Source organism: Aythya fuligula, chromosome 8 (genome assembly GCF_009819795.1).
Source record: "Aythya fuligula isolate bAytFul2 chromosome 8, bAytFul2.pri, whole genome shotgun sequence".
Taxonomy (NCBI): Eukaryota; Metazoa; Chordata; class Aves; order Anseriformes; family Anatidae; genus Aythya; species Aythya fuligula.
The window spans coordinates 26,345,706-26,372,390 of record NC_045566.1 but is presented as its reverse complement, the minus strand read 5'-3'; the positions used below and the strand labels follow the sequence as shown (position 1 = coordinate 26,372,390).

General features: G+C 41.0%; 1 protein-coding gene across 3 annotated transcripts in view; it reads right to left on the bottom strand.

The window, feature by feature from the left end:
- The window catches only part of CAMSAP2 (calmodulin regulated spectrin associated protein family member 2), a 77,903-nt gene extending 59,637 nt beyond the window's left edge, over positions 1–18,266 (bottom strand). For 2 of the 3 annotated variants that reach the window (XM_032191823.1, XM_032191824.1), the window contains exons 1-2: positions 17,929–18,266; positions 6,545–6,804 (exon numbers count right to left, since the gene is read on the bottom strand). In XM_032191823.1, coding sequence (XP_032047714.1) covers positions 6,545–6,804; positions 17,929–18,067 — 399 coding nt within the window. In that variant the 5' untranslated portion in view covers positions 18,068–18,266. Of the gene's footprint in view, positions 1–36; positions 42–6,544; positions 6,805–17,928 lie in introns of those variants that run through there. The other variant, XM_032191825.1, reaches the window with a different exon arrangement.
- Positions 18,267–26,685: the final 8,419 nt, after the last annotated feature.

The window sequence follows — 26,685 nt, the reverse complement described above, 5'->3', positions numbered from 1 at the left end:
TACTCTTCTGAAGCAAATGAGAACCCGACAATGGACTTGTGTGAAGAGACTGACCTAGAACTCAGTCTGCAGCAGAAAGAGAGGAAAAATACGGAACAGCTAAGGAATACCTTACCCCAGCCTTCTGCGTGGTGTGTTAGTCTCTGAAAGTTCTAAACCTAAGAAAATAATTCTAAATTCAGGCTGTGCCAAAACTACTTTTGTTTATTACTGAAGCATACCGCCATGCAAGATGCTTAAGGATCACAAGTCAGTTAATATTTGACTGCTGTTTTAACTAAGATTGTAATATCTCATGGCTCAAGTCGAGTAACTGCACGCTCTTTTTATGTGCCCTCAACTAACAAGTAATTCACAATAGCACAGGAATGGGAACTTGTTACATCATGCCCAAAACCAGACTACAAATTCTTCAAGGCAGAAGCCACATGCAATTTCTTTGTTGTGCGAAGTGTGAGTACACTTCTTGTTGCCTTACAGAGTTAAAGGAATTCAGCAACATGCAGAGGCTGCAGCGTGTAGCTGCAAGCTAACGGGTGAGCTGCTGGAGTCCTTCATCAAGGATAAATATTCCTCTGATGAGAGGGAATGGCATTTCAAATGAATCCACTCTGAGATCAAAAATCTGGATTGGAGGATGAGTTAACTACTTATTGTCTGCTGCCTTATCCAGGAAAAGATGCAGATTTTAGCTATGGGTACAAAACGGCATCATCAATCCCCCTTCCTTCCCCAGACAATTCAGAGGCCACAACTAACTTCACCATTACCAGCAGACAACAGAAGAGCAGAGCTGGTGCACAGGTCCCAGGAACTGCCTCTACTCCCTCCTCAGATTTGCTTCAGATCAGCTCTGCTCCTGTGAAACGAGTACCCCTTGGCAGGTTGGTAACTGTAGATGTGATCCTAGAGCAAGCACATTGTCCAGTTTTGCTGCTTCTGAAAGAGGCAGAGTTTGTGCTGTGATCACTCCACAACGCAAGCCAGGAACTGGGTGAGATATAGAGATTTGCATCAAAAGAGCACTCCTGATCACAACTGAAAAGCTAATACAGGCATCCAGTTATACATCAGCTGTAGCACAGGTTCACAAATCACTACAAAGAAAATCATTGCCAGACTTCCTCACAGGAGACATTTTCAAGGAAGAAAGTAGTCTGCAGCTGAATTGATAAACAATTTGGATGATAGTGCACTACTGGCTGACAAACAGGGAGTACACAGAGAATTGCAGTGTTTCTTGATTAATGAGAGCATTTTTCAAGAATTATTATACATTTAAGATCACTGTTCAGCTCGCTAATGTTTTTCTGCAGCAGTATTTTTCCAAATAGGAGTTCAGGTGTATGCACAACATATGCTTTTTGACTGCATTATGCTTTTTTTTTTTTATTGGCAGTGGTGGTGGTAGTTTGGTTTTTAAGCATTTTTCACTATTGAGACAATTATGTACAGAAAAAATTGTTATAATAGTCTATTTGCCTGGAGATAGTGTTTATGTATGACATTCACTCATCTCTTTCTAGTCACTAAATTTTAAGAAATAAAGTATTTTACGTATTTAAATCAAGTGAACACGTTCCATTTTCCTGCCCTCGTTGTCATATATTGATAGATTTTTGGTGCGAGCTTGGCAGTAGTCTATAGTATTACTACAGCTGTTCATGCTCTTTCCCCCTCAGCCCTTAATACTCGCTGGTTTTAAACAGGTACTTAAGATTTCACATTATTATCCCTCAAGCTTGAAATTTAGTTAGACTTGGCCCTGCCATGTTAGGGACAGAAACTGGGCAGCACCGAAGTCCACAGCTTGGGTAATTACGCAGCTTCAGCCTCCCTGCAGAGCATCAGGCAGTTTCCCTGCAGAGTACCAGGCAGCAGAGAATTAAGATGCTGCTTCTTTATTTTCTTTATTCCTTCCCCCCAAATGGCTGAAATGCATTACAGGGACTTAGGGGAGGGAAAACATTTTTAATTCCTCACTGAATCTATCTGTTCTTCCAACCACTTGAAGAAAATTGACAGAGACCACTAGCACATGGATACAAAATGGTCAGAATGATTAAATACCAGAATTCTTGTAAAAGGGTTGGGCTGCCATAAATATACTATTCAGTTAGTATACAATTATTGGTAAAATGCTGAAAATTGTCTCCAAGTCTCCTCTGGTTCATCCTATGTGAATATATACATGTATATAAAATATATATAAATTAACATGGAAAAAATCAACTTGGAAATATAAAAGTTAAGCTTGATTTGAACTCTGATCCTACACATGTTTATCTGGAAGCAAAAATTATTGCATAACTACCAGAACCGTGCTGAATTCTGAATTCATAAGCTATTTCTTATTTCTAATTTCTATAGCCTGTCAAAATCTCCATATGGAAGTGCCTGCTGAAGACTTTTTTTTCGTGTTAACGCACTGGAACTTGCCAAAGTAGCCTTGCTCATGTTTTTGCAACTCAGTTTTCATCAACCTTTTAAGTAACAGTTAATTCTTTTTTCACTACTGAAGCATAGATTTCAGAAGCAAAAATACTTCTGTTCTTGGTTGAACGTTGTGTTAATTCCAAGCTCTGGTCTATTTTTGCAATGCTCAAAGTCTAACGTGGCAGAACCAAGACTCCTTGAGTTCCAAACTGGAGAGCAATAAGGTGGTATTTCATTTTTTGCTCCCCTGCCAAAAATAAAAGCAACAGGAGGATCCTATCAAATAATTAAATTTAACAAAAGCAAACACAGTATTAATGGCTTGCAATAGATGGAGAACAGAAATAGAGGTACCACTGAAGAGATATAAAATATTGTGTCAAGATGCAGTCTCTCAGGAACAGTGTCAATCACAAGTTTTTAAATCAGAACAAGCCTAAAAAAAAACCAGCTTTCAGTTTTACTACGAAAACAATACAAGATGTGAACAAACCAAACTTGGGAAACCAAAACAAGCCTGACCCCACACAGACTTCCCCACCCTACACAGGGGAGTCTCTAACAGAAACCTTTTCTCCTGTTACTGTCTGTTAATTCTGGGTCTTTCTCAATTCACTGCCATGTAGGAACCTGGTTTATGTATGCACATACATACAATATACATGGATTTACACGCATACTTATAAACGTACACAAAAACTTGCAGTTTCCCCAATTAGGCACCAATGCAGTAATGACTAACACGGAAACTAGCACCCATCCTGACCCAAACGAAAATAAAACGAAAATAAAGAACGAAACACATCCACTTCAGGCTTCTCGGTTTCCACTACATGAGGTGCTCCCTAGCGAAAGGTTCAGTTGTTGCTGTCTAAGAAACCGAGAAGGCCAGCGTTGACATCGCTGCTGTAAGTATTCTAGTCACACATGAAGCAAACCAAGAATTAATCACTGCAGCCATCCCTTTGCTACAGACACGTACACAGTACAAGCAATTCCCAGTCTGACTGCAGCTACACACAGAGCATAAATCAAACAAGCCATTCTGTACTCATATCTCTTTTCCTATTTTCCTAAGGTAACTCACCCTTTCTCTGCTCTAGAAATGCAATACATCTAAGCAGAAAACACTCGATATCCTCTAACAAACACCATCTTTTCCTTTTTTATGGGGATGACAAGATAACAAAGGTAAGAACTACCATACAGCTTTCCAGTAAATTACTCAGAATTAGACTGAGCACAGGTTTAACACAATCTGGCTTAACAGAGGAACGCATGAGTTAATTACACATGCAGATTTTCCTGTTCTACACAGTTGAAAAAGAAAAATCATTCCATGCTCTAAAACAGGATATATAGCTTACATAGTACGAGCTGGAGGAACGGAGACATATGGAAGACTAGGAAAAGGTACTGCAAGATGTCAAAGGGATAATTTTAAGACTGGCAATAGTACAACCACCAGATTTGACATCCTCTGCCAACCCTACTGAGTAACAAGGAAAAAGGTTGAGACTTCCTAATTAAGACACAGCGCTGCTGCTAGGAATTTGCTTGGGGACTTCAGCATGGCATGACAAATTAAAACCCCTGGGCTATGAATATTAGGATCAAGACTCCAGTTTTCACAGCCATTTCTCTGGTAGCAACTGTGTCAGACTTGGCTGTCCTTCTGCCCAGGACAGTTGGGCTTCCTGGTGTTCCCTGTCACATTGCCTTGGCCCAGCTGTTGCACAGCTGCTCATGAAACAGCTAGCCCAGAAAAGAAGGCTCCGGGGAGACCTTACAGCAGCCTTCCAGCACTAAAGGGGGCTGCAGGAAAGCTGGGGAGAGACTCCTTGTCAGGGGGTGGAGTGATAGGAGTGGCTTTAAATTGAAACGGGAGATTTAGATTATATATAAGGAAGAAATTCTTCACAATGAAAGTGGTGAGGCACTGGCACAGGCTGCTCAGAGAAGCCCCATCCCTGGAGGTGCTCAAGGCCAGCCTGGATGGGTTTGTGAGCAACCTGGTCTGGTGGGAGGTGTCCCTGCGCATGGCAGCTGTTTGGGTTTTAAGGTCCCTTCCAACCCAAACCATTCTATGATTGTAGGATCTGTTGCTGGTACTGAGGCAGGGACAAGTGACCTAGAGTAGAAATCTTGGATGCCGGCTGTTACAGCATTCATGCCTGATTAAGTACCTGCTGGACCACACCTAAACAACACAGGGAAGAGCCTCAGATTTCCTCAAGCACTGGAGAAATACAAGACTGCTACTGAAGTGTGTTTTAAGCAACATTAATTACTGAATTAAAGATTGGCATACTGAAGAATACAGACATATCTCAACTGACAGCTCTGAAAACAGATACCTCATGCAACTGCTCTAGAGAGGGATCAAATGAAAAAGCCAGACTCAGAAACGCAAGTCAGCAACCTTATCTTCATTCAGGGACATGAATGAAGTTACATAAAAACATGAACAGTCAGGACGTTTGTTTCTTATTCTTTTAAAAGTTCTTACTTCTATGAACATTTTAAACCAACGCCTCATGACTGCTGCAAACATCCTGCAAGTTTTATATCACTTCAGAACACCTCATTTTATATCCACACCTTCTTTAACTGAAATGCCACTGGTTCTTTGCTGAACTCTCCTTTATAAAAGGGATATCGACATCAAAAATCAGACTGGTAAGATCTCAAGTTCACTGCATTCAGTGATCACAGCTAAAACACACAGAAAGGGTGTCTTGACTTGTTTCATTATGCTACTGTTGAAATATTGGCATTTTTAGATCTTGAGCGCTCTCTGAGCAGGACAGAATTTTCAATCAAAAAATAAAACCAAAGCCAACATTCAGAATTTCATCTTGATCTCAGATTGACTACTACCACCTCTAAAAAACAAAAACAAACAAAGTGCAAACTATTAGGTCTAGTACTTCCTGGCAATACTGCATCGAAGAAATCATTAGTTACTAATCAGTAGCTTTAATTTCACACCCGTAAAGCCTCTGTAACTTATCAACCAGTAACAATTGATGAAATGAGAGGCTGCCTTTAGTCATACTCTGCCAAATGCTGGTTAGTGTTCTCACATGTCAGTAAACACACACTCCCAATGAGCTGAGCATAAAAATATTGCTATATTAATTTTTCCTCCATTTGAGCAGCAGCTACAAATTGCTGACCATAAAATCCAGAGGAGTTCAAGAGAACAGAGTGCAGTAGGAACAGTAATTCTATTGAGATCATAATAAAAATTGCAAGCGATTTCAAATGAACAAACTTGAGTAAAGTTCTGTGTTAGAATGGAAGTTGTCACCTCAATGCCAGTAGTCTCATACTGTTGTTTTCTTATTTTCTGTATCAAACATTAAATACACAGGAAGGTGAAAACAGTTTCAAATACCTCACTTTGAAGATTATTCTATCATAGTGCCAGTTTACATACAACTTAGAGGAAAGGATCGGCCATATGTAGCTGTTTTAGACTTTTTTTTCCTTCATCTCCAATCAAGGAGGAGAATCCATGGCTTACGAGATTAGTAACAGAATCATTCATCTATTAAACTTATGTTGTAAGCAACTGGAGAAAGCAAAAGCATATTAAGTCTTCATAAAAGAATATATCATTGTTAAGTTTTACAGTAATTTAATAGGTAACTAGTGACTACCAAATGTTATTAGGTTGAATAGCCTGCATGATCTCAACTTTTTTTTTTTCCATCCTTACAGAGATCTCTGGTTAAAAACACACCTTAATTTTCAAACCACCTTTCAAACAGAAATTTTCACTGGCAGTCAATGCTGTAGAACAGAAGTGAAAGTGATCATACTGCCACTCCTATGTTTAAGAATGTAACACTTGCACTAAGCAGAATGATAGCTGTTCTCAATCATTAATACTAAGGTACTACATTTGTACTGACAGCTATGAGGAGATGGAAAAACAAAACAAAACAACCATAAGCCTCCCAGTAATGAAATGCATTTGAAAAAAAAAAAAACAAACAAAAAAAACCTGTAACAAAATGATGCATGTTAAAAAGAAATAGGTATGCAATTTTTGGGAGTACACAGAAGAAACGTAGTAAACACGTAAACTTTAAACACTCACCATCTGAATGGGTTTTTTGTGAAGATCTCGTTCAGTCACCAATTTTTCTTGGTCAGTGACATAAAGGCCTTTTTGTGCCAGAGCTTGTATAACCGCATCATGACCTAGAAGTGGTTTTGCAGCATCACTCTTGAGAATAAGGCTCCCAGCACGACAGTAGAGTTCTGCAGACAGCAGCAAGTTAACAACAGGTGGTTTAATGTGCTCCTGGTCATATTGGTCTGTGTAAAATGGTTCTCGCAGTTCTTCTGGAACATTTTCTACCAAAAAAAAAAAATGAATAAAACATCTGTCAGTATTAGAAAGGATAGGTATAGCACTAGTTCTTGTTTGGTTTGTTTTTAAGCATGTGGACTCCAAATTATGTCACAGAAAGCACCTTCAAGGGAAGGCCAGAACCATTACTCAGTAACTTTGCATACAAAGGTAAGAGTTAAACAATATATAGAAACTTAAGGAAAAATTCAAAGAGTTCCACTCTGCGAAGGCCACACCAGAAGGCCAACCTGTGGTTTACATTACCATTAATTTCAGATTTTCTGGCGTTTCCAAATACATGCTCAAACATCCTAATTCCCTTCAGCACAATATTATATAGGTCAGACATTTAGAGACAAAACAATGTCCATTCAAGAACAGAAAAACTGTCTGTTACTGTAATAAAATGGAATGGAACATTTGAGCAAAGATTAATTCCTGAGGCAAAAAGGGAAACTTCCACTCAGCAGCCTTCTAGGTTTTATATATGCGTATTGTGCTGCTTATGTCAAAGGTTATGCATCACAGAATGACAATCCAGCAGTTACACATAAATAAGTGAGTGTTTTAATGAAATTAAAATGAAAAAAAAAAAAACAAACAAGGAAAATTATAGGTATCCTTCTGACAAAATACTGAAGTATTATTTGTCTATTTATGTTAGTGCTTCTCTTTCAATAGTAGATTTTTTTCTTTTAAAATGAACTAGCTTAGAAAGCTATGCAAAATTCTTTCAAGTTTATACTGCGATTTTAACCCCAAAATTGGCAGTCCAAGATGATCTGTAACAGTTTTTCCAAATACTTTATAAAGCCTCAGAGGGAGTATACTTCTTGCTGTCTACCACAAATGCAATAGTTACAAATTAATTCGATATGATATTAAATCAAGTAAAACAAATCACCAGTGATGGGGAAAATAACTTGGACGTCATTTCAGACTTCACATTTCTAGAGATATGCACTGCAAGATGCTCCACATCCCCCTTTAAGAATTTCACTCCACATTGTTTTAAAATTAGTTAAGCCAAGAGCATTTATGAGAGAAAGTGCATGTGATTCCTTCCCTGAACCCAAGTGGAAAAGCCTATTTAATTGCTGCAAGGAACAAAGCATGTAGGAAAACAGTGATGCAACTCCAGGTTTCTGTCCAATTCCCATCCCCGCCGCCTTCAGCTGGCTAAATGGCTACGCAGACGAGATTTGAAGCAGAGGGTGGAGTAAACAGCCCAATACGGGTGGAGCAGGAGAGACAGAGAAAAACCCACAGAACATGCCATCACAAGATAATAACAGATTATCTTCTTCCTCATACATATTCTATTACTGCCCATGTGCTCCCATTAAGGGCTCCAGACGAAGAGCTGGCCGCCTTCTAGCCAAGAAAGGATAAGACAAACATCAGACCTTCTCTGAGTTACATGGGAAGTTGGGCTGGGGTGGTGGTGGAAATGAGTAGATCAAATCCTTTGTGATTTCTTAGAAAGCCTAAAAACTTCATTACCATATCAAACAAAACCTTGAGGCAGGAGCAGTTAGATAAACACAAACAGCAGTTACGCACTCTGTGCTTTAGATTCAGAACAATGGATTTTAAGACTGAAAGTTTGAAATTCAGATTTCAAGTCCCAAAATTGAGCCAGAGGAGAAATCTTAAGATAGGAAACAGCAAACCCTTTGCCTGTGAGTCTTTACTGATCTTTTATCTCTGAAACATACCTGAAAGTGACAAGATGCATTAAGTGTATTTGTCATGGAAGAAGGACATCCATTCCTGGGGTTTAATAAGGAAAAAAACCCAATACACTAAAATCAAGATGATAGCTATCAAAGACAAACAGATTTTTTTACAGAAATATTTCTGTATTTGAAAAATACGGCAAGAGAGAAAAATATACTTATGCCATTTCTTTTTTTTTCCTTGGTGGTCACAAAAATGAACCCAGAATAGAACCTTAATGGTGTTCACGAAAATAAACTTGGAATTTAAAATTATTGGAGAAACAGAACATGGACAGAAGGTGCTACCACGAGACATGGTGACCGCAGACATATTCTGAAGTTAAAAAAACAAACAACAACAAACCATTGTGAAAGCATACACCTGAAGAAGCCCTGCTGTAACAAGATGAAAACTTGTCTTCAGAAAGAGTCCCCTAAGTTTTGCACACAGGAAGATACGCACTTCTTCCCCACTTCTAATGCATGTATCCGACTGCCTGATGCCAGACTGGATCCTGCCAGAAGATTTGGACTGGAGGCTAGCTTGTGACAGCGAAGGAGCACAGCGCAGGGCAAAACACAGCAGCTTGATGCGGGGGGAGCTGCAACCCGACGGCTGTGCCTAGCACCCTGCCACAACCACCACGGGGCCGAAAGCTATTAGCAGCAGCGCCGGCACGACTGGAGAGAGTGGAACTGCCCCGTGAGGCAGGGCAGTGCCCTAACACTGATGCCCATTATGTGCATTTCAGCAGTCCCTTTCCTTGCCCAGCTGACAAGAGTCCTTCATATTAAGCTGGAACAGTAAGTAACCGTTTCATAATCAATAGTGTCGCACATTCTGCCACAACGTACCATTGACCTTGGAGTTTGTGGCAAAGAAGAGTGATTATATTAGAGATATATGGGTGATTATGTCAGGGATATGAGTGGGACACTGAGTGTGGGCTTCAGCCCGTGAGGAGCTGGGGATGTGCTGCGGAGGCTGGGAGGCCCGGCCTGCAGCGCCCAGCGGGCACCTCACGGGCACATGGACTCAGGCTGTTCCCAAACCAGGCAGCAGTCACAGGCTGCCACGAGGGAAATCTCAGCTCAGCATGAGGAGAATTCTCCCCAGGAATGGCGGCCAAGTGCTGGAAAAGGTTGCCCAGGAGGCTGGGAAGCCACCACCTCACAGGCTTCAGGCCTGTCAAAGCCCTGAGAGGCCTGAGCTGGCTGGGAAACAGCTCTGCTGGGAGCAGAGATAAACCACACCTCCAGAGAGCACTCACACCATTCTTCTCCTCTGAAATTGTCACCAGGATCACAGGTTGCAATTTTGCAAGCCTGTTCTTGATATCGATTGATTTTTATTTTTAAAAAAGTTCTCTTTAGAGAAGAAAAACATGAAAGGATGCATTCCAAGCTTTAAAATAAACAAGGTATGTTTGTAAATGAAATAATTCTAGCTTACCTTTCAAGTTTAACAGTTAACTTTAGAGGGATGGAATTACCTAAAAATAATTCATGGCTACTAGCCCTGAATTTACCTTTAGAAAGGGCTTTATTTAAAAAATATACACACAACTCTGCTCAGATGAATTACTCCTTGAGACAGTGTCATGTCCTTCTTGGGAAAAAGTTATTCATTATAATGTGGAAAGTCTAAGCTTTCTCTAAAAATTAACTTTTTTTGTGGTAAAATTTCCAGATTTCCATATAGACTAATATAATTCCTGAGTTACATGACTACAAGATTATGACAGTGAACAACTCCAGGTTTTTGAATGCGTGCATTCAGGAAGCGTACACACTTGAAAAAGAGGCCTTTTTGATGGAGGCTTCTATTCCAGAAGATAACATAAACAAGTTAAAAATACTAGGGCTTCCCTATTCTTGGGAGCCAAAGGCCACATTAAACCTCAGACTAGAAAATTTCCATCTCTACAGGTTACTGACTTCCACCAACAAGCACATTAAGAAAAAACTACTTGTAAAAGGCTTTGAGATTTAACAAAGATTTATTCTGTGAAAGTTCTGACTAATACCTTCAAGCACTTCCTAGCGCAAACCTGTAGATGAATTTATGCCAGCTCTTAATGGACTCAATCACTTGGCAGTTTTCTGCAGGCCAGCAAAGGTATGCCTTCGCCATACAGTATCAACGTAAGTTTCTGCCATTCAGACTCCACTTGCTAATGTGCCACATTGCCATTTCGACACAGAGTAGAGCTAGAGCCTTCATGAAAGTCGAATCCCTGAGGACCAAGAACAGGCCAGGAAAATGAGATTTATACAATAGCTTTTGATGAATTTTCATAGTTTCCTCATGAAACTCTTCCTCATCTTATTAGATGAGGAAGACACTTCAGTTTGCCGTTGTGTTTTGGAGGGGCCTTTGATTTGCTCTGTCTGCCACTTCCTTTGCTGTTCTTGACTAACTTGTGCCAAGGAGCAACTACCTAGAAGATCAGCTTCTACAGACTTAGGGCAGACTGACTTTTGCTGTCACAATTCTTACCTTTCTCCACTGCAACTAAACTGAACTTGAGAGATACTTGTTTATTTAAAGTATTTCTGTGAAAACAAATCTAGGCCCTACCCCCATCTCTAAATGCCACAAAAATAGACTGCTAGTCCACTCCTTGGGGAGCAGCTCTGCACTCTGAGCATGCAGTTCACATAACATTCTGAGGGTGTCTTGCTGATGAGCCATCATGAAATAAAAACACAGAAGCCCTGCCACCCTCAAACATAGCAACTGAGTAGCTTCCAATACCTACAGGCTTACCCTGACAAAAAGCCTACAGTCCTCAGTTCTGCCTCATGTGCTGAATTGGAAAACAACTCGTAAAGATATAAAGGGGTTGAGTACATTGCAAGCTATTCCTCACCTTACATCTCCTGCTTTACCAATTGGAACACGTCTTTTTGGAAATCTTGTGCAAAGAAACTCAACAAAAGCCATTTGTCTGTGGATGACTATTTTGGACGAAGGAAGAGAATTATTTTCTCTGTCATGATGACTGCTTGAAGAAGAATACAACAGAAGGTCTGATCTTTGTATGGAAAAAAATGTTTTATAGAAGACACGCTATCGAACAATAAGCCAAATATATTTTCTTGCAACACAGTATTGTTTTGAAGAGTGCTAGTTATATCAGATCTAAATTTCAGGTATAGTGTCATTGAGGCTTTTTTTAATTATTATTTTTTATAGGGGTCGCAGTTTCTAGAAAGATTTCTTATCTCAGACACAAAACAAAACAAACACCACAAAGTAAACAAAACAGATTCTAACTTCATGCCCCATCCAGACCTCAGTTATTTTTCCGGAGTGCTGAGCATCACGTAAGAAAAGCTGTTCTGGGCCACACTACTTGTCTAGCCTGTCCCATATTCTGTCTTCAGTAGCACAACAGGAAATGCTCACCAAGTATACAGGAAAAAACGGGAAAGTGTAACATCCGCTTTACCAACACCTGCCTATTTATTCAAGTTCTGATAAACCTAAGAATAACTTAAAATTACCCCTGAAAGTAAAGGGATCAACTCTAACTTGCATAAATACCTTCAGAACTTGTTTTCAAGATGGGTGAGATACAAGAAATAAAGATAATCCTATAGTTATAATCCCATCACACTCATTTGGCATCTTGATAACAGATCTTTATTGTAACTGTTTTAAATAAAGGATTACTTCAGAAATTTAGAGATAAAAACTTACTTCTTGAACTTAAGGACCTCAAACCACAAAAGAAAACTTTTTGTCAGCCATAACTACACAGACAGGAGGTGAAACATCTACCTCGGTGTCTGTACTACAGGCTCTCTTAGCTTCTAATTGAGGAAAATAAAATGGTTAAGAAACTGCTAGAACTATACAACTCTTGCATTAGGCAAACACATTTCAACTTTGTAGCAAGGATCTCCCATTACTACCACCTGAACCAGTAATGATGTACTTTTGGGAGGGAAGGGGGGCGGGTCGCTTAATTTTTCTTGCAAGCCTGGAGGGATTTTTACCCCCAGCACTATTTTCTGGACTGTGATCACCAAAAGCATTCATTCAGAGCCCTGGGTTTGCCAAAGCAAGTGGATAAAAGTTACTCATTTCTGCAACGGCATCGTATCCAGCTCTGCTCATTCAAGTCCCCCAGGTAGCTAGAAAAATGAACTTACAAGAACATCTCATATGGGAAAGCTGAGAAGTTCCCAATTCACTTTCCATGGACAGATAGTCAGAATGAGAGCACCTTTAAACATGGAGTCACTAAATTAACCCAACCGACTATCCTAAATCACTGAAGGAATGAAGCTAGAGGACTGCTGTAGTAGTGGCAATGATCGTTGAAGAATATAAAAGGGAAGTATACTTCATCTTGTCACATAGATGAGCATTTCGTTAGTCTCTTCACATCACCTTCTGCAGGCAGGCACTTCAGGTTTAATGCCAGCTATGCTCCAGGTAGGCTGGATAACATGAAGTCATTGAAAGAATAGATCATAAACTCCCTTACCTGGCGTTTTATCATGTAGTAAGAATCCTAACAACTTAATAATTCATCTTCCATACTTCTGTACATGCACAGTCTACAACTACAAATGACTTTGGCAAACCTGTTAAGCTCAAAAACTCCTTTGCTTTCATTTACTTAAAAAAAAAAAAAAAAAATAGAAAAAATCTACAGTCAAACCATGTTTCATGCATTAGACAGAAATTAGGGATACAATAAACTTCAAGTAGACCATCACAGTCAATGATTAGTCCAATCAACTGATTCTAGTAGGATTGACCAAAGTATCAATTTGTCAGTAAATAGTTTAGAAACGCGAGAAAAGAGATCATGATACATACACACACATATATATATAAATAAAAGGTTATCCTGGCAAGAATCCCTAATGTCTGCTTTTATACTCCCAACTCTTGTGCAAGTTTTAGCTAGCTGTCAAACTGAGCCAGAGTAAAGAAATGAGTTCTGCTAAGGAAAGATGATGAGGCGTTCTGGCCTGCAACAACCAGCGCAGCACATGAGAGTATTTAGTTAAAACTTGCTTCTGTCAGACACACAATGTGCATTTCCTCCCTTCCTGGTTCTACTGGCAACATCTGCAAACAGCAGTAAGTAGCAGCATATAATCAATTCTGAACATATTAATCATCAGGAGCAAGCTATTTTTAAGTTTCTTGGCTAATGTTTAGTTGCAAATGATGCAATTCATAATCTACTGCTTCAGACACCTATAGGTGGCAAATTGGATGTTGAAAGCCACACGGACTATTCTGTTTTGACTGCAGAAGACACTCAAACTGAGGTTTAGCGCAAGCACTCAGACCTGTGCAGCTTTTATTTAGCTTCAGTCCTGTCAAAAAGAATCATGCTAAGTCAGTGAAATTTATTACTGTGGCAGCATAACATGTTGTGTGGATAGCAGAAAAGCAAGAGGTTTAGCTTGACTTTAAAATTGTTCCCATAATATTCTCAGAATCATAAATGTCAGAGAGAGTCTTAACTTAGAAACTAAAAATTGGATGCAAAGCTGGCTGAAAAAAAGAGATATTCAAAAACTATTCAGAGGTTCCCTACCAAATTGGAAGAATGTATGGTTCAAGGTTCAAGAATGAGAGCTTTCATTCACACTGGCCAAGGTTCTAGAGAACTGATTCCAAGCTCCAAAGGGATTAAAAGCATTTTGGAAAACAAAATTATAATTCAAGATGATTTTGATTAGTGGAAGAAGTGGTTTGGAAATAGGATGCAGTTATATAAGTATAGCTGCAAAGCAGGAACCTACAACCACACGATTACAAGATGGGAACAACTGAGTAGGCAGTAGTTCTGCAGCGAAAGATATGGAGCGATAGTGAATCACAAATTGTATGAGTCAACAATTCTAGGCTGATGCAAAAATGACAAACATATTCTAGTGAATAAAAGAGAATATTATAGGTTGGAAAGATGAGGTAATTTTTTTCAAATCTACCCTGTAAATTTGGCAAGGGCTTAGCTGGACAATTAGATCTAGGTTCGTGTACAGCATTCACGCTGAACAGGATCACAGAAGACACGATGAAGAGGAAAAAAAGAATCCAGAAAAGCTTGACTTAAAATGAATTTGAAAAAAGCTTGTTTTGTCTAAACTGCAGAACAGAGAGGAGATGATGTCTTTATTATGAGAAAGGTGTTATAAAGAGGTAAGGCGTCCACAGTCCTCACATCCACCAGCAATAAAACAAGGAAGTAATGGATTTACAATGTGGCAAGAAGCACCAAGATTATTATACTCTTCCAAGATCTAGAGATATATAAGGATTCAAACTGACTACCAGACATACAATGGAATCTCTGTAATTACAGATTAAAAACAAAACAAAAAAAGAACCCAGGCTAAACAGACATCAGGAATAATGTATATTTAGCTCAGCCTATCTTCAGGATGCTGGACAGAAGAGCTTTTCCAGCTACATCTTCTGTGACTACAGTAGAGTGAGAAGACAAAACCTCACACTTGAAAATGATGACATTCACTTTTGTTGTTTGAGGAAAAAAAGGATACAGAGCAAAACACCAAGACCTTTTAAAAATTATTCTTGTTAATTAGATTCTTTTAAATAAGATTAGTAATTATTATTATATTTCAAGTCAAAACATATAATATCATCAACACAATTCAAGCACTCCTTTGGAAAGCAGTTTTTCTATACTCAAATAGTTAACTCCCAGCATTGGGAGCTAATGCTGAAATTGAGTGCTTGCAGATTTCATTTCTAAGGTGAAACATTGCCCCTCAGTTACTGCTAGCTGTGTCACTAAAATCATCACAAAATGTTATCACAAAATGTTTAATCTATCCTGCACTAACATGGAGACGCTTTTTGCAAAACAAAACAAGAACCATCAAGATACAAAACCCTAGACTGTCAATACATAAATATGAGTGCTGTCTTCAGTATTTCTTAAAAAAAATCTTCCTATAAAATATTCTTCAAACAAGATGCCTTCAAGATGTTAGTGTACTTACTCTTATAAAGACAGCTTACCAGCAAGACAACTTACTTTGACTTGGCTATGTTGTCAGCCAGACTGTTCTCACAGCTTCACAGATAACAACACACAATCGGTCTCTGGTTTTCGATGCAGATAACAATCATCAACCACCAAAAGTCACAGCTACGTCTTAATGGATGCTCCATATTCCAGAATTCTTCTTCAAGAGAATTCTCTTCACAACTCCTACTCAAGCTTTACCCAACAATTTTGACTGTACTACAATATGCTTTTAGGAATGCAAAACATGCCCACTGGAGCTGAAAGATGTACCCATCTGATATATAAAGATATGGACTTCTCCAGTGGATCACAGCAACTTCTGTCTTTCATTAATCCAAGTGAACAGCAATCATTTCTTGCAGAGAGGGTGGGGAAAAATCCTTCACTTCCCCCACCCACTCAAGGAATTCCAGTATTTCAAGGATTAAAAAAAGAAATAAAATGTGGCCTCTGTAAGCACTCTAATAATCCTCTGTAATTCCTTTGTATGAATGCATATAGTGATAGCTGGCAGGAGACGTGGCTGAGGTTGTGATCTAGTCTGAAGAACTAAAACAAATAGTTTAAAAAATCCAATCCTGTCAAACTTCCTTCCTTCTTGGAAGAGGTGAAGGTCAGTTCTTCTGTTTCTCTCCAAGCATAAAGGAAGCGTTTGTATTGCAGACATGTAAGTCTCGTGTACCGTTTGTCCCTGCTTTAGACAGGAACTCTGAAGCTACTAGTGATATTAACCAGATAGAGGAACCGTGAGAATAGAAACACTACTAGTGCATTTGTTTAGCTCTCCTCTTACCAGTTAGGTTATGGAATTATTTAGGGGGCAAAAGGAGTGATCACCTCCTCTAATGATGTCTCATTTGTGTGTCTCTGAACCACCACAGTAACAAGGAGCACAAGAACCTGTTTTGGATCACGCTTTCCATAAAGTGTTAACTGACAAGTACCCGGGAGGTTGCTTTACACATCCAATAACAACTCCACCAAGGTGAACCAAGACATTTCAACCACAGCCTGAGAATGTGTCCAACTCCAATAGCAAAAGCTTTTCAGGTTAGAATGCTGGGTTATGCAATTGCACAAGCACTGTGCACCCGACACCCCACAAATACAGCCTATAAAGCCGAGCTACTCAAAAAGATCATCATCTCTCAACACCTAGGAACAAGGACTTGAAGAATTATCACTAGTACTATTTCCCTCTTACGCCTGCAAAGCTGATAAAGCCTTATACAAAAGCATTATGTACCTCCTCAGTTTTACAAAGGAAAGTAAGGAATACTTACTGGCAAGTTTTTATAATGGAAAAACATCAAAGTACTGTTTTCATTTCTCATGTGATGAATATGCATTTCATTTCAGTAGTCACTGACCTTAGCAAAATTTCACTAGGTTCAAACACTTTGAAAGCGGCTTTTTGGAAGCCCCGTGTCAAATATCATTGGTTCCCAGGGGCATCATAATGGCACACCTTTAACCCTGGTGAAGTATGTGAAACAATGCTCTGGCCTTAAATGCAAAAGCCACAAAATTCCAAAAGGAGGGACCTTTTCCTGTTATTCTACACAGGAGAGGGGTGAAAATATAGACTGCGAACATTTAGCTCACCTTTCAAAGAAAACCCCTGTTTTTAAATCATAGAAAACTAGACGATTAATATACGACAACTATAAAAACAAACAACAATAACAACAACACCACCCAGCCTGGTAAGTTTTCAAGATGCCTTCCTCAGAAGACCTCTGCAGCCTGGTGTTCCTCAGCGCCTGACAGCATTTCAAGGATAGGATAATAGTTCTGGTATTCCTCAAGGCCCGGTATTTCGGAGACCCAGAAGTGTCGCCTCTCAGAGGCATTACAATCAGCTCTATTTACACTCGGACAAGGAAAGCCTGCTGTACTCTGCAGGCCAAAACCCGGCATTAAACGCTTTTCCCCCAAATCCTTCTTATTGCTTAACCACTCAAATGGCTACAGGCTCCTGGCACACACGTCAAAACTGCAGCGCACGTCCATTTCCATCGCTAACCCTCAATTCAGCTCTCCAACACCCAAACACAGGCTTGTTTTGCTGGCTTGTTTTTTTTTTTTTTTTAATTTATTTTTGGCCTTTTAGAAGCGTGACCCCGGGAAAAAAAAAATAAGACAAACCACGATTTGTAGAGTTCAAATCCTAGAATAAAATTACATTGGCTGTAAAATACAGGAAAATACTGAAGGAGGCGGCGGTGCTGAGGAGGCCAGAAGGTGATGAGGGGAACAAGAAACCCCCCAGGACCGAGCTGCCTCCTGCCGCCCCTCGGCAGCTGCTGGGGAGCGGAGCCACCAGGCAGGAACCAGCATCAAAGGCCGGGAAGGAGCCGACGCCACCTACCTGTCCCAAAGGCTTTGGCCACCAGCCAGGCGAGATTACAGGCGATTTTGGCTCGGGAGAAATCATAATGGTCGAAGGGCTTGATGGCGGGCACGATGAAAGTCTTCCTCATCTCCTTGGCGTCCGCGGCATCCCCCATCTTCCTGCAGGACCCCTGGCGGCTCCCAACTTACATGGTTGATCCTCCTCCTCCTCCTCCTCCTCCTCCTCCTGCAGGAGCAGCCGAGGGCGCGGAGCCCAGCTGGCCGTGCCGGGCTAACGCCGCCTTCCTCCGCGCAGGAATGTGGCAGAGCCCGAGCGTCCCCTTCCTCCTCCTCCTCCTCCTCCTCCTCGCTCTTTGTCTCGCTTCCCTCACGCCACCGCCCCCCCCAAAACCGGCCGCCAGCCCCCGGCTCGGCCCCGACAGCCGCCGGCCGGGCCCTGCCCGGCCCCGAGATGTCAAATCGCCGGCCGAGCGGCCCCCGCCCCACAAAACGCCGCGGCCCGCAGCGAGCCGGGAGCGGGGCCGGCCGCCCCCCGCCGCCCCTCAGCCGGGCGCTGCCGCCGCCGCCCGCCGCCCTCGGCCCCCCGCCCGCCGCCGCCGCTGCGGCTGCCGCCCGCCCGCCGCTGCCGCACTGGCCGGGCGAGGCGCCGTGCGCAGGCGCTGCCGCCTCCCCACCGGGGCGGGGCGGGAGGGCGCTGGGCCCGGGCCGAGGGCCCCGGGGGCGGTGAGGAACCGGGACCCCCTCAGCGACCCCCTCAGGGACCCCCTCAGCGACCCCGTGAGGGGTGTGTGGGGATCCCGCCTGAGTCCTCCCTCCGGGTCCGGCCCGCTGAGGTGACCCCGAGCGTCTCCTGCTCTGTGCAGCCGCTTCGCCTGACTGGAAACTTATTTTTTTTTATCTTTTTTTTTTTTTTTCGCAGAGGTTTTCCGTGAAGGGAGCTGCCCCGAGCAAGAATAAGCGCACCCGCTCGCCCCCATGCCCGCCCGGCAGCAGCTTTGTATTTCCCAGCTGAATGTGGAGGGGAGGCTCTAGGTGCAGCCTGGGCACGGGGCGGCAAGGCTTTCAGGGGGCATTTTATAGAAATTATCACCTCGTTACTTTAAAAAAGACTTGAAATGGATCAGGGCACAGGGCTTGGCGTGGTTCCGCGGCCAGCCCTGCTGCTAGCGCTGGTGATACCAGGCTGTCATTAGGAGGCCGTGCTGTGCTCCCCAGCTTCAGTGCCAGCAGTCTGTAGTTACAGCAGTGAGCGCATAAATGAAGGGGTTGGGGAGGCCAGCGTGTGAGGAGGCTGCTGCTGACACATGCTCTCTGGGACGGGATTCCCAGGCTGTCATGCATACCGCTCATAAGTGCTGCACAGCCAGCTACACAACAAGGGCTTGCTTTTTGCAGTATGCAGCAGGAGGCAGGGAAGGAGAAAAGTTTAGAAATCCCTTTCTTAGCACGCATATGGCTGAAATTCCCAGATCCTCCCCAGCAGGAAGAGGAATAAGAACAAATTAAAATATAGGTGTGACTCAGGAACATGTTCTGCATTCAGAAAGAGTACATACTTAACTTTCAACAACTAAAGTTACACCTGTACTTCTGTGTTTTCCTGAATTAGTTATGTTTTTTTTTTTAATATACTTTGGAACTAAGTTACATATAAGACACTAAAAAGTATTTTACCTGATATGGATTTTTTACATTGTTTCTGGAAAGCCTGTTTAATCCCTCCTGTATATATAACAACAAACACCTGGAATTCAGGAGCTTTAAAACCTCAAATGATTAGACCTAAAACAAGTTCCTATGTTCCAAGTCACTTGCTTCTTGTATGACTAAGAAAATACCTAAAAGTTAGGTTGACTTACAGGAAGACATGTTTATGAAAATTCTAAGGCCATCATTTAGGTATGATGGGTATGGGTCCACTGTAAAAGGTCACAAGATTTTAAAAGCCCCAGAAGAATTTTTGGAAAAGGTGGGCTGTGGTAAGTGTAATAAAAATGTTTTTAGCTTGCTTTTAGAAGTGAACACATGGATATGAAGTCTGTGTAAGTGAAAAAGACCACCACCACTGGTTGCTCGTGCAAGTTCTGCTTTTGCAAACGTGCCAGATGTGATCTTGCTTACTGCATTGTCAAAGATAACAACAGTCAACATGGAAAACGATTAAAATTTAATTGTCCAGAGCAGATGAGCAGAAAAACTGAGCAAGGACTCATCCCCTTCTGCTTTGTTCCTGTCTATTCATTTCAAAATGTTTTAAATAGTGATAATCTCTTCTGTACACAATCTTTTTGTTGCAAAGTATTTTATACTTTAAAGTTTATTCCAAGTGGAAATGCGAAGCATTAAGAAATAAAACCAGCAGCTCCCAGATGTCTTTTCCTTCATATTCCCTTCCTTTGCTCACCTTCCCTCTCCCCTGGATTAGAAACCCATTTGCCCAGTTTTATTCTGAACTTATATCATAGACCTGATTCTTCACTGTCACGTGCCTGGTCATGCACCCAGCAGTTGTACCGAGCCTGTAGCCAGTGTCAGGCACCAGGAACAGATCTGACCACGAAGCTATGGATAATGGTGTGGATGATGGCTGTTGCTAATAGTTGTTGCTAACAGTCTTAACCTCGGGAGATAGTGGAACGAACCTTGACTAACAATGATGTATCTTGGTTTTCTCACTTGTGTCAAGATTTCACAGGGCTTCTGAAGAAGCTGTGTCTAGAGTACATGTCCTTAGTCTAAATTAGGGCTAGCACTAGAGTAGGGAATGTTCAGGCTGGAATAAGATCTAATGCATATATATGTATATATTTTTAATAATACTGTGTGATAACAGTGAAGTAAAATGTTTTAATTGACAATACCAACCAGCAACAGCTGCTTTAAACTACTGTAGTAGGGAAAATCCACAAACAGCAGTTTATGGAAAGTTTTCTAGCCTGTAGTACCTTAGTCCTGATGTTGGAAAAAGGCTAGGAAGAACACCGTGGGGATATTATCTTTAATTACTACTATGAAATTTGCCTACGTAAGATGCTCCCATTTATTTTTCTTAGCTCTTCTAGAGGTTACAGCACTCGTGACAGAAAGGGCAGCAGCTGAGGGGTGAGGTGTGCCCTGTAGCCCCTGGTGAAGAGGCAGCGTGACCAGGTTGATGTGATGCTGCCAGGCTGGCAATGTGCAGATGAAAGACCAGTCACATCCTGCTGCAATCCTTAGAAGTGTGCTTGTTGACTTTAGCAGGCTCTGGGTTGGATGTACATGTATGAGACTGAGCAAGCAGTCTATAAAGGATTCACTGATAGATACTACAATGTAAGGATGATGTCTGAAATTGAATCTCTGGTATGTGGATATATATGTTATATGATATGTTGTATATCACTGGACGTCAGGAGGGGGTTCTTCACAGAGAGCGTGGTTGCACACTGGAACAGGCTCCCCAGGGAAGTGGTCACTGCACCGAGCCTGTCTGAATTTAAGAAGAGATTGGACTGTGCACTTAGTCACATGGTCTGAACTTTTGGGTAGACCTGTGCGGTGCCAGAAGTCGGACTTGATGATCCTATGGGTCCCTTCCAACTCAGGATATTCTATGATTCTATGATATGCCAGCCTTTAAATCTTACTGTTACAGTATTTTTTTAAAATACTTCTTCATAAGTGATGATAAGAGCAGTAAAAGCGGGAGAGTTAGGAAAGTATATTTTTTTAATAGGTGTTGCTAAATGCAAGTGATTGTCTGAATAATTAAACTTCGGTGTCATTATGGAAATGTACGTGTATGTATGCAGTTTCTGCAAGGTAGGAGTTTTCTCAGGGCATGATTTTGGAGGGGAGTGTGCTCTTCCTGTTTCAGGATGATACAAAAGTGCAGGAACAGTTAAGTATTTTTCATGTTTCAACTTCTGTTAATTTGCAATCAGAAATGAAAACTTTCAGCTTGCTTGATACTTACAATGTGTTGGTTTGTCTCCCGTTGTCCTTTTTGCTCTGCTTACTTTTGTGTCTTTTCCAAGATTTTTTTGTTTGTTGGTTTACATCTGTTTTTCCCATTGGCAGCTTTCATGTCCTGCCCATCTCCTGGAATTGTACTTGTGCCAGGGGTTTTTCGATGACTTCTCTTTCTGGGCACTGTGTAGTACTCCCTAATTCCACTGTTCTCTTCTTAACGTTCCAATACCATCAGGGTGTGTGTGCAGAGAGAGAATACTACTGTTTCCCCTACTATAACTGATGTTTTTTATTGGAAACCTACGGAATAGATCCTGCCCTCTTTCAGTAAGAGAGATCTATTTCCTTTATGGCCATCTAGGTGCCTGAACTGTTTTCTGAGGAAAATCCTAAGCGTGATTTTATAAATGTTACCTTTAAAGACTAGAGCTAGCTTAGCTGCACTGTAAGATAAATTTTATAATGGGTAATTTAATTCAAAAAACACGTTGTAGAAAAATAAAATGCAGTGTTATTACCATAATGACAGCTGTTAGGTAAAGCTTTATTTGTACTCTAGTTCAGAGGAAAATGGATATGTCTCTAGTTTTTGAATTGTGTATTCAGGTCTAAGAAGTTTAAAGCAGTTAGCAAGAGTTTTTTACCAAGTGTGAATGAGAGCAAGTACTAAATTGTGTGCTTTTTCCTGTTGAATTATCCTGAACTATACTGAAGTGACTGAATGTTTTGTTTTTCATTCTGCTTCTGTATGTGAAGAAAGTTTTCAGTGCTCAAAAGAGGTAATTTGTTGGAAGCATATGCGTGTTTGTTGGTGGAGCATGAATAGACTTTAGTTTTCCATCTTCTGGTCCTGCTTTCAGTTTTCCTTGAAGCCTGTGTGTGTCTGAGTGAAACCAGCAGCAAATACTAGAGAATGGCTCTGTTAGAATGGGAAAATTTAATTGCAACAGAATTATGTTTTTAGAAGGCATGGTAGTGAAGGTGGATGAAGAGGAAAGCAAGAGAATAACATAGAACTACCTGAAGAAGTTTTTTTATTCTATTTATCTACTTCAAAACATCATTATCTAATCCACTGAATTTTTAGGCAGTTTCTAAGTTTCCCTTAACTTCCAGAGAGGTTGCATGTTATTGAGGATTTTTTAAAGATTTTGGTAGGAAAGAAGTACAAATAGCTGGAATGCTTTTTGAAAAGTGGCGGCGGAAAGTGTGCTTCACAAAGAGTTGTGCTGTGTCCATTCATCGGTATATTGTGACCCTCGCTGTTCCTGGAGATTTTGGTTATGCACACATGGGAAGGTCATCACAATTTGAGTGCACAGAATTCTACTTCATTTAGTTCTCTTCTGCCATCTTTTTAATTTGTTTATAATATTTTCTGAGTAGCTTTAAAGAAGTATACCTTAGAGTTAATTTGGAAACGTTTTCAATGTACGAAACTGTATAGGATGTCTAAGCCTCATGTAGAACAACTTGATTTAAATAGTCTCCTATTTCAATATATATTAGAAACATGGAAAGAGCAACAATTACTTTAATGGTCGCCCTAAACTAAATGTATGTGTTTACATTTATATTTAGTAATAAATACTAGGCTCCAACAAAGATTTTTAAGGTTAATTGTATGTGTAGTTCCCATTTGAAATCACTGCCACTACAGACGTGATTAAATTTAAGTCTGTATGTAATTGGCTTTCTGGGTTAAAGGTGTCATGCAGAATATTTGTTCTTGAAGAAATAACCCATATGATTTCTTTCTTCTACAGAGTCTCAAAAGAGAAATTAACTACAAAAGATTTATGCATCTGTCTGGTTGTTCTGTCCTCTACTTGTTTAGTCTTCACTGCTCTGGTTAACCTTCACATAATCACTTAGCCTACCACCCAACAGTTCGGGGTACTTACATCCCCATCTGTTATACGTGGGATGCTTTACCTACTCTGATGTGACAGCTTTTCCAGCATTTAATATCCTGCACTTTGTTTCCAGCAGGTTGAAAAACTGCTAAGTGGATTGGATGGTTACTTTTCTATTAGCTGTTTATTCAGCAAGAAGGCATGTAAAGAGTTCCTCTGTTATGTCAGCACCTTTCACACCACTGTTTAAGGTTAGAATTTTATTTTTTTTTAATACCATCTGTAACGGTTTGCTGTAACTTTGCTGTTTTCTTGAAGGCTTCTGTATAATTTCGCTTTTCCCTCTGTCATTTCCCTTGTACCCATCCAGCAGCGTGCAGCCCCCTGCATCTTTAAGCCCCTCCAGTCATATGACTCCAGTATTACATTTGGTCTGTTTGTTTGGTTGGTTAGTGACTATCTATTGCTAAATGATTCATAAAGAGCGTTTTGTTTTTATGTGAATAACTGTAATGTTAAAGAGATTTTTACTTCACCTTTACTATAACACCTATAGAAATTTATTGGAAATGGATAGAATTACAACTTCTTGCTGCAGATCTGTTTGACCAGTTAACATAAACATGTAAATATCATAGTCCATTACTGCAGACACTAATCCGGGTGCTCTCCTGCTGAAACAAATGTTGATCCTAATAGGATTCTGCTCATTTAAGAATTGCACAATTTAATTCTCTGCCCATTCTGTTAATGTCAGTAATGATGCTTCTTGACAGCTTCTTAAAAGCTGTGTGTGAATACTGCCCTATATTGTGTGTGGATATTACCATACAGTCACCATATATTACCATATCTTCATTTACTGATGTTATGAAGTGGAGCCCATTTCTTTAGGATGACTTCAGCTGACTATATGCTTAACTGCAGACTCTCATCAACTGCTCCACCCCAGTACCTATCAACTAGCTCTTTCTCAGCTGCCCTAAAGCAACCAGAGGCCGGGTTGCTCTGCTGCCATACAGTATACACAGCTGTGGTGAAGCACAAGGCATTCTCTTGGCTCTTACCTGGGCAGGGCAGGGAGCAGCCATGGTTCCACTGTTAGCACTGAGTATGGAAGTGGCAGTCGAAATCAAGGGTGCCAGAATCGGAGCCATCTCTTTGTAGTACCCAGTGTAGTTGAATGAGGATGAAGGAAGGCTGAAACTTCCTCTTTAAGGGAATATGTGAGCCCGGGTTGTGACGGTCATTGCCCTGCACACAGTTAAGCCAGACAAAGAACATCTGGGGCTCTTAGTTCTGCACAGTTCTTCATAATCCCGCATAATACAGGCTTTGTCTTAACAGCCACAGTACAGTCCTTACAGCTGACAATTTACTAAATGAGGGAAGATGCAGCCAGGGTAAGAGCATGCCTGTAGGCATTGCATTGAATCAAGGGGATGGTTATGTGAAGCAACAGAAGTAACCCCTGGAGATTTTGTACAAGAAAGTGGAGATGATGGGGTATATATCTGTAAGTTTCTCTTTGGTCTGGCAAATTTTGTCTGTGGCAAGCTCTTCCCTGCTTTATTTTCTGTTCTTAACAGAAAGGAAGCAATTGCCTGACTGGAGAATGTAAGGTAGCAGGAGAGATATCATTGCAATGAACCCCTGCGTTGATGCAGGTCCAGCTTGTTCAGTTGAGTGAGCAGTTTGCTATGCATAGGGCGTCTGTTGGGATTGGGTACTTAAGTCTCTGTCTCAGCTGGCAGTGTTTTCTTTTAGGATTGGGAAGAGCAGTAAGTTGTGGTCACCAGAAGAGAGGCACTGGGAAGCAAAAACTGGCTTAGTAAGAAAGCGTACGCAAAGTAGAGAGCACAGTGCCGTATTTTCTTCCTTTTTACCACCAAGGCTTTAAGTGTTTTTTTGCTGGTATAATTAGCAACACTATTTGTCTTCTTTGAGGGAAGAGATGAATTGGAGGTGGGATATCGAAGCACAAAGAGGTGAAAAACAAGAATTATAAATACTATTTTTGTTGTGTTGTGTTGTAGAAGCTCTAGTCAGAGGCCAGGATGTCACAGTGCAGAACAAAGTGATGAACTATGTTAGTTCAGAGTCAGAATGATAATGTTTTAGGTAGCAAGCAGTAGCAAATAAGGCTTTGATATTATTATATTGCTCTGATTTCATTACTTGAGTCCCACAGAAATACCCTCGCTGCTGCTGGAGAGCAGGTTTCCTGTGTATCAGCAGAAGATTAAGAGCCATCTGCATGGAGATGCTGTGTGTCTGCACTTCTGCTGGCTCTTTAATCATTGAAGACACACTGTCATGCTTCCCAGGGCCAACACCCTCTTATAACCACTGCCTACCTTTGCAGCTTCTTGCAGAACAGACGGTGTTGGTAACACAGAAGCCTTTTCTCTACCTTATGTTTTTTGCTCCCAGTCCCACTGATCTGGTAGGAGCTCTTTGTTCTTACTTGTCTCTTGTCTGTCTAGCCACACTTTTTCCTTGTTCAGGTTGTATAGTGCAGCAATGCTCTATTTTCAAGTATTTAAATCACTAATGTCAAGGGGAGATGTTTCCCTGCAGCTTTAGTTTACTCTGAAGCTGAATGGAATGAGAATGAGAGCCATGACTTAACTCCTCGTCATTTCACACAGGCTACTTGGGACCGGTGAAGCATGTCTCTGGCCTTTTTCCTTACATATCCAGCATGTTTGGCTGAATTGCAAATATTGTCAGCGGAATTGCTGTTTCATAGGCTTACTTAGTATTAATTTGTGCTTAACTGTAAGGCAGGCAGAGATATTCTGGGGGCCAACATGCTCTAGACATCCCCCCCACCTTCTCTCCAAGGAAAAAAGAAATTAGCCTAGAGAGCAGAAACATTTCTGGGCTACTTTTGTCTGTTGGTATTTTCTGGCCCTGTTCCTTCCAGTATTTCCTTTGAAATGATCTCACCAGACATATCCAGA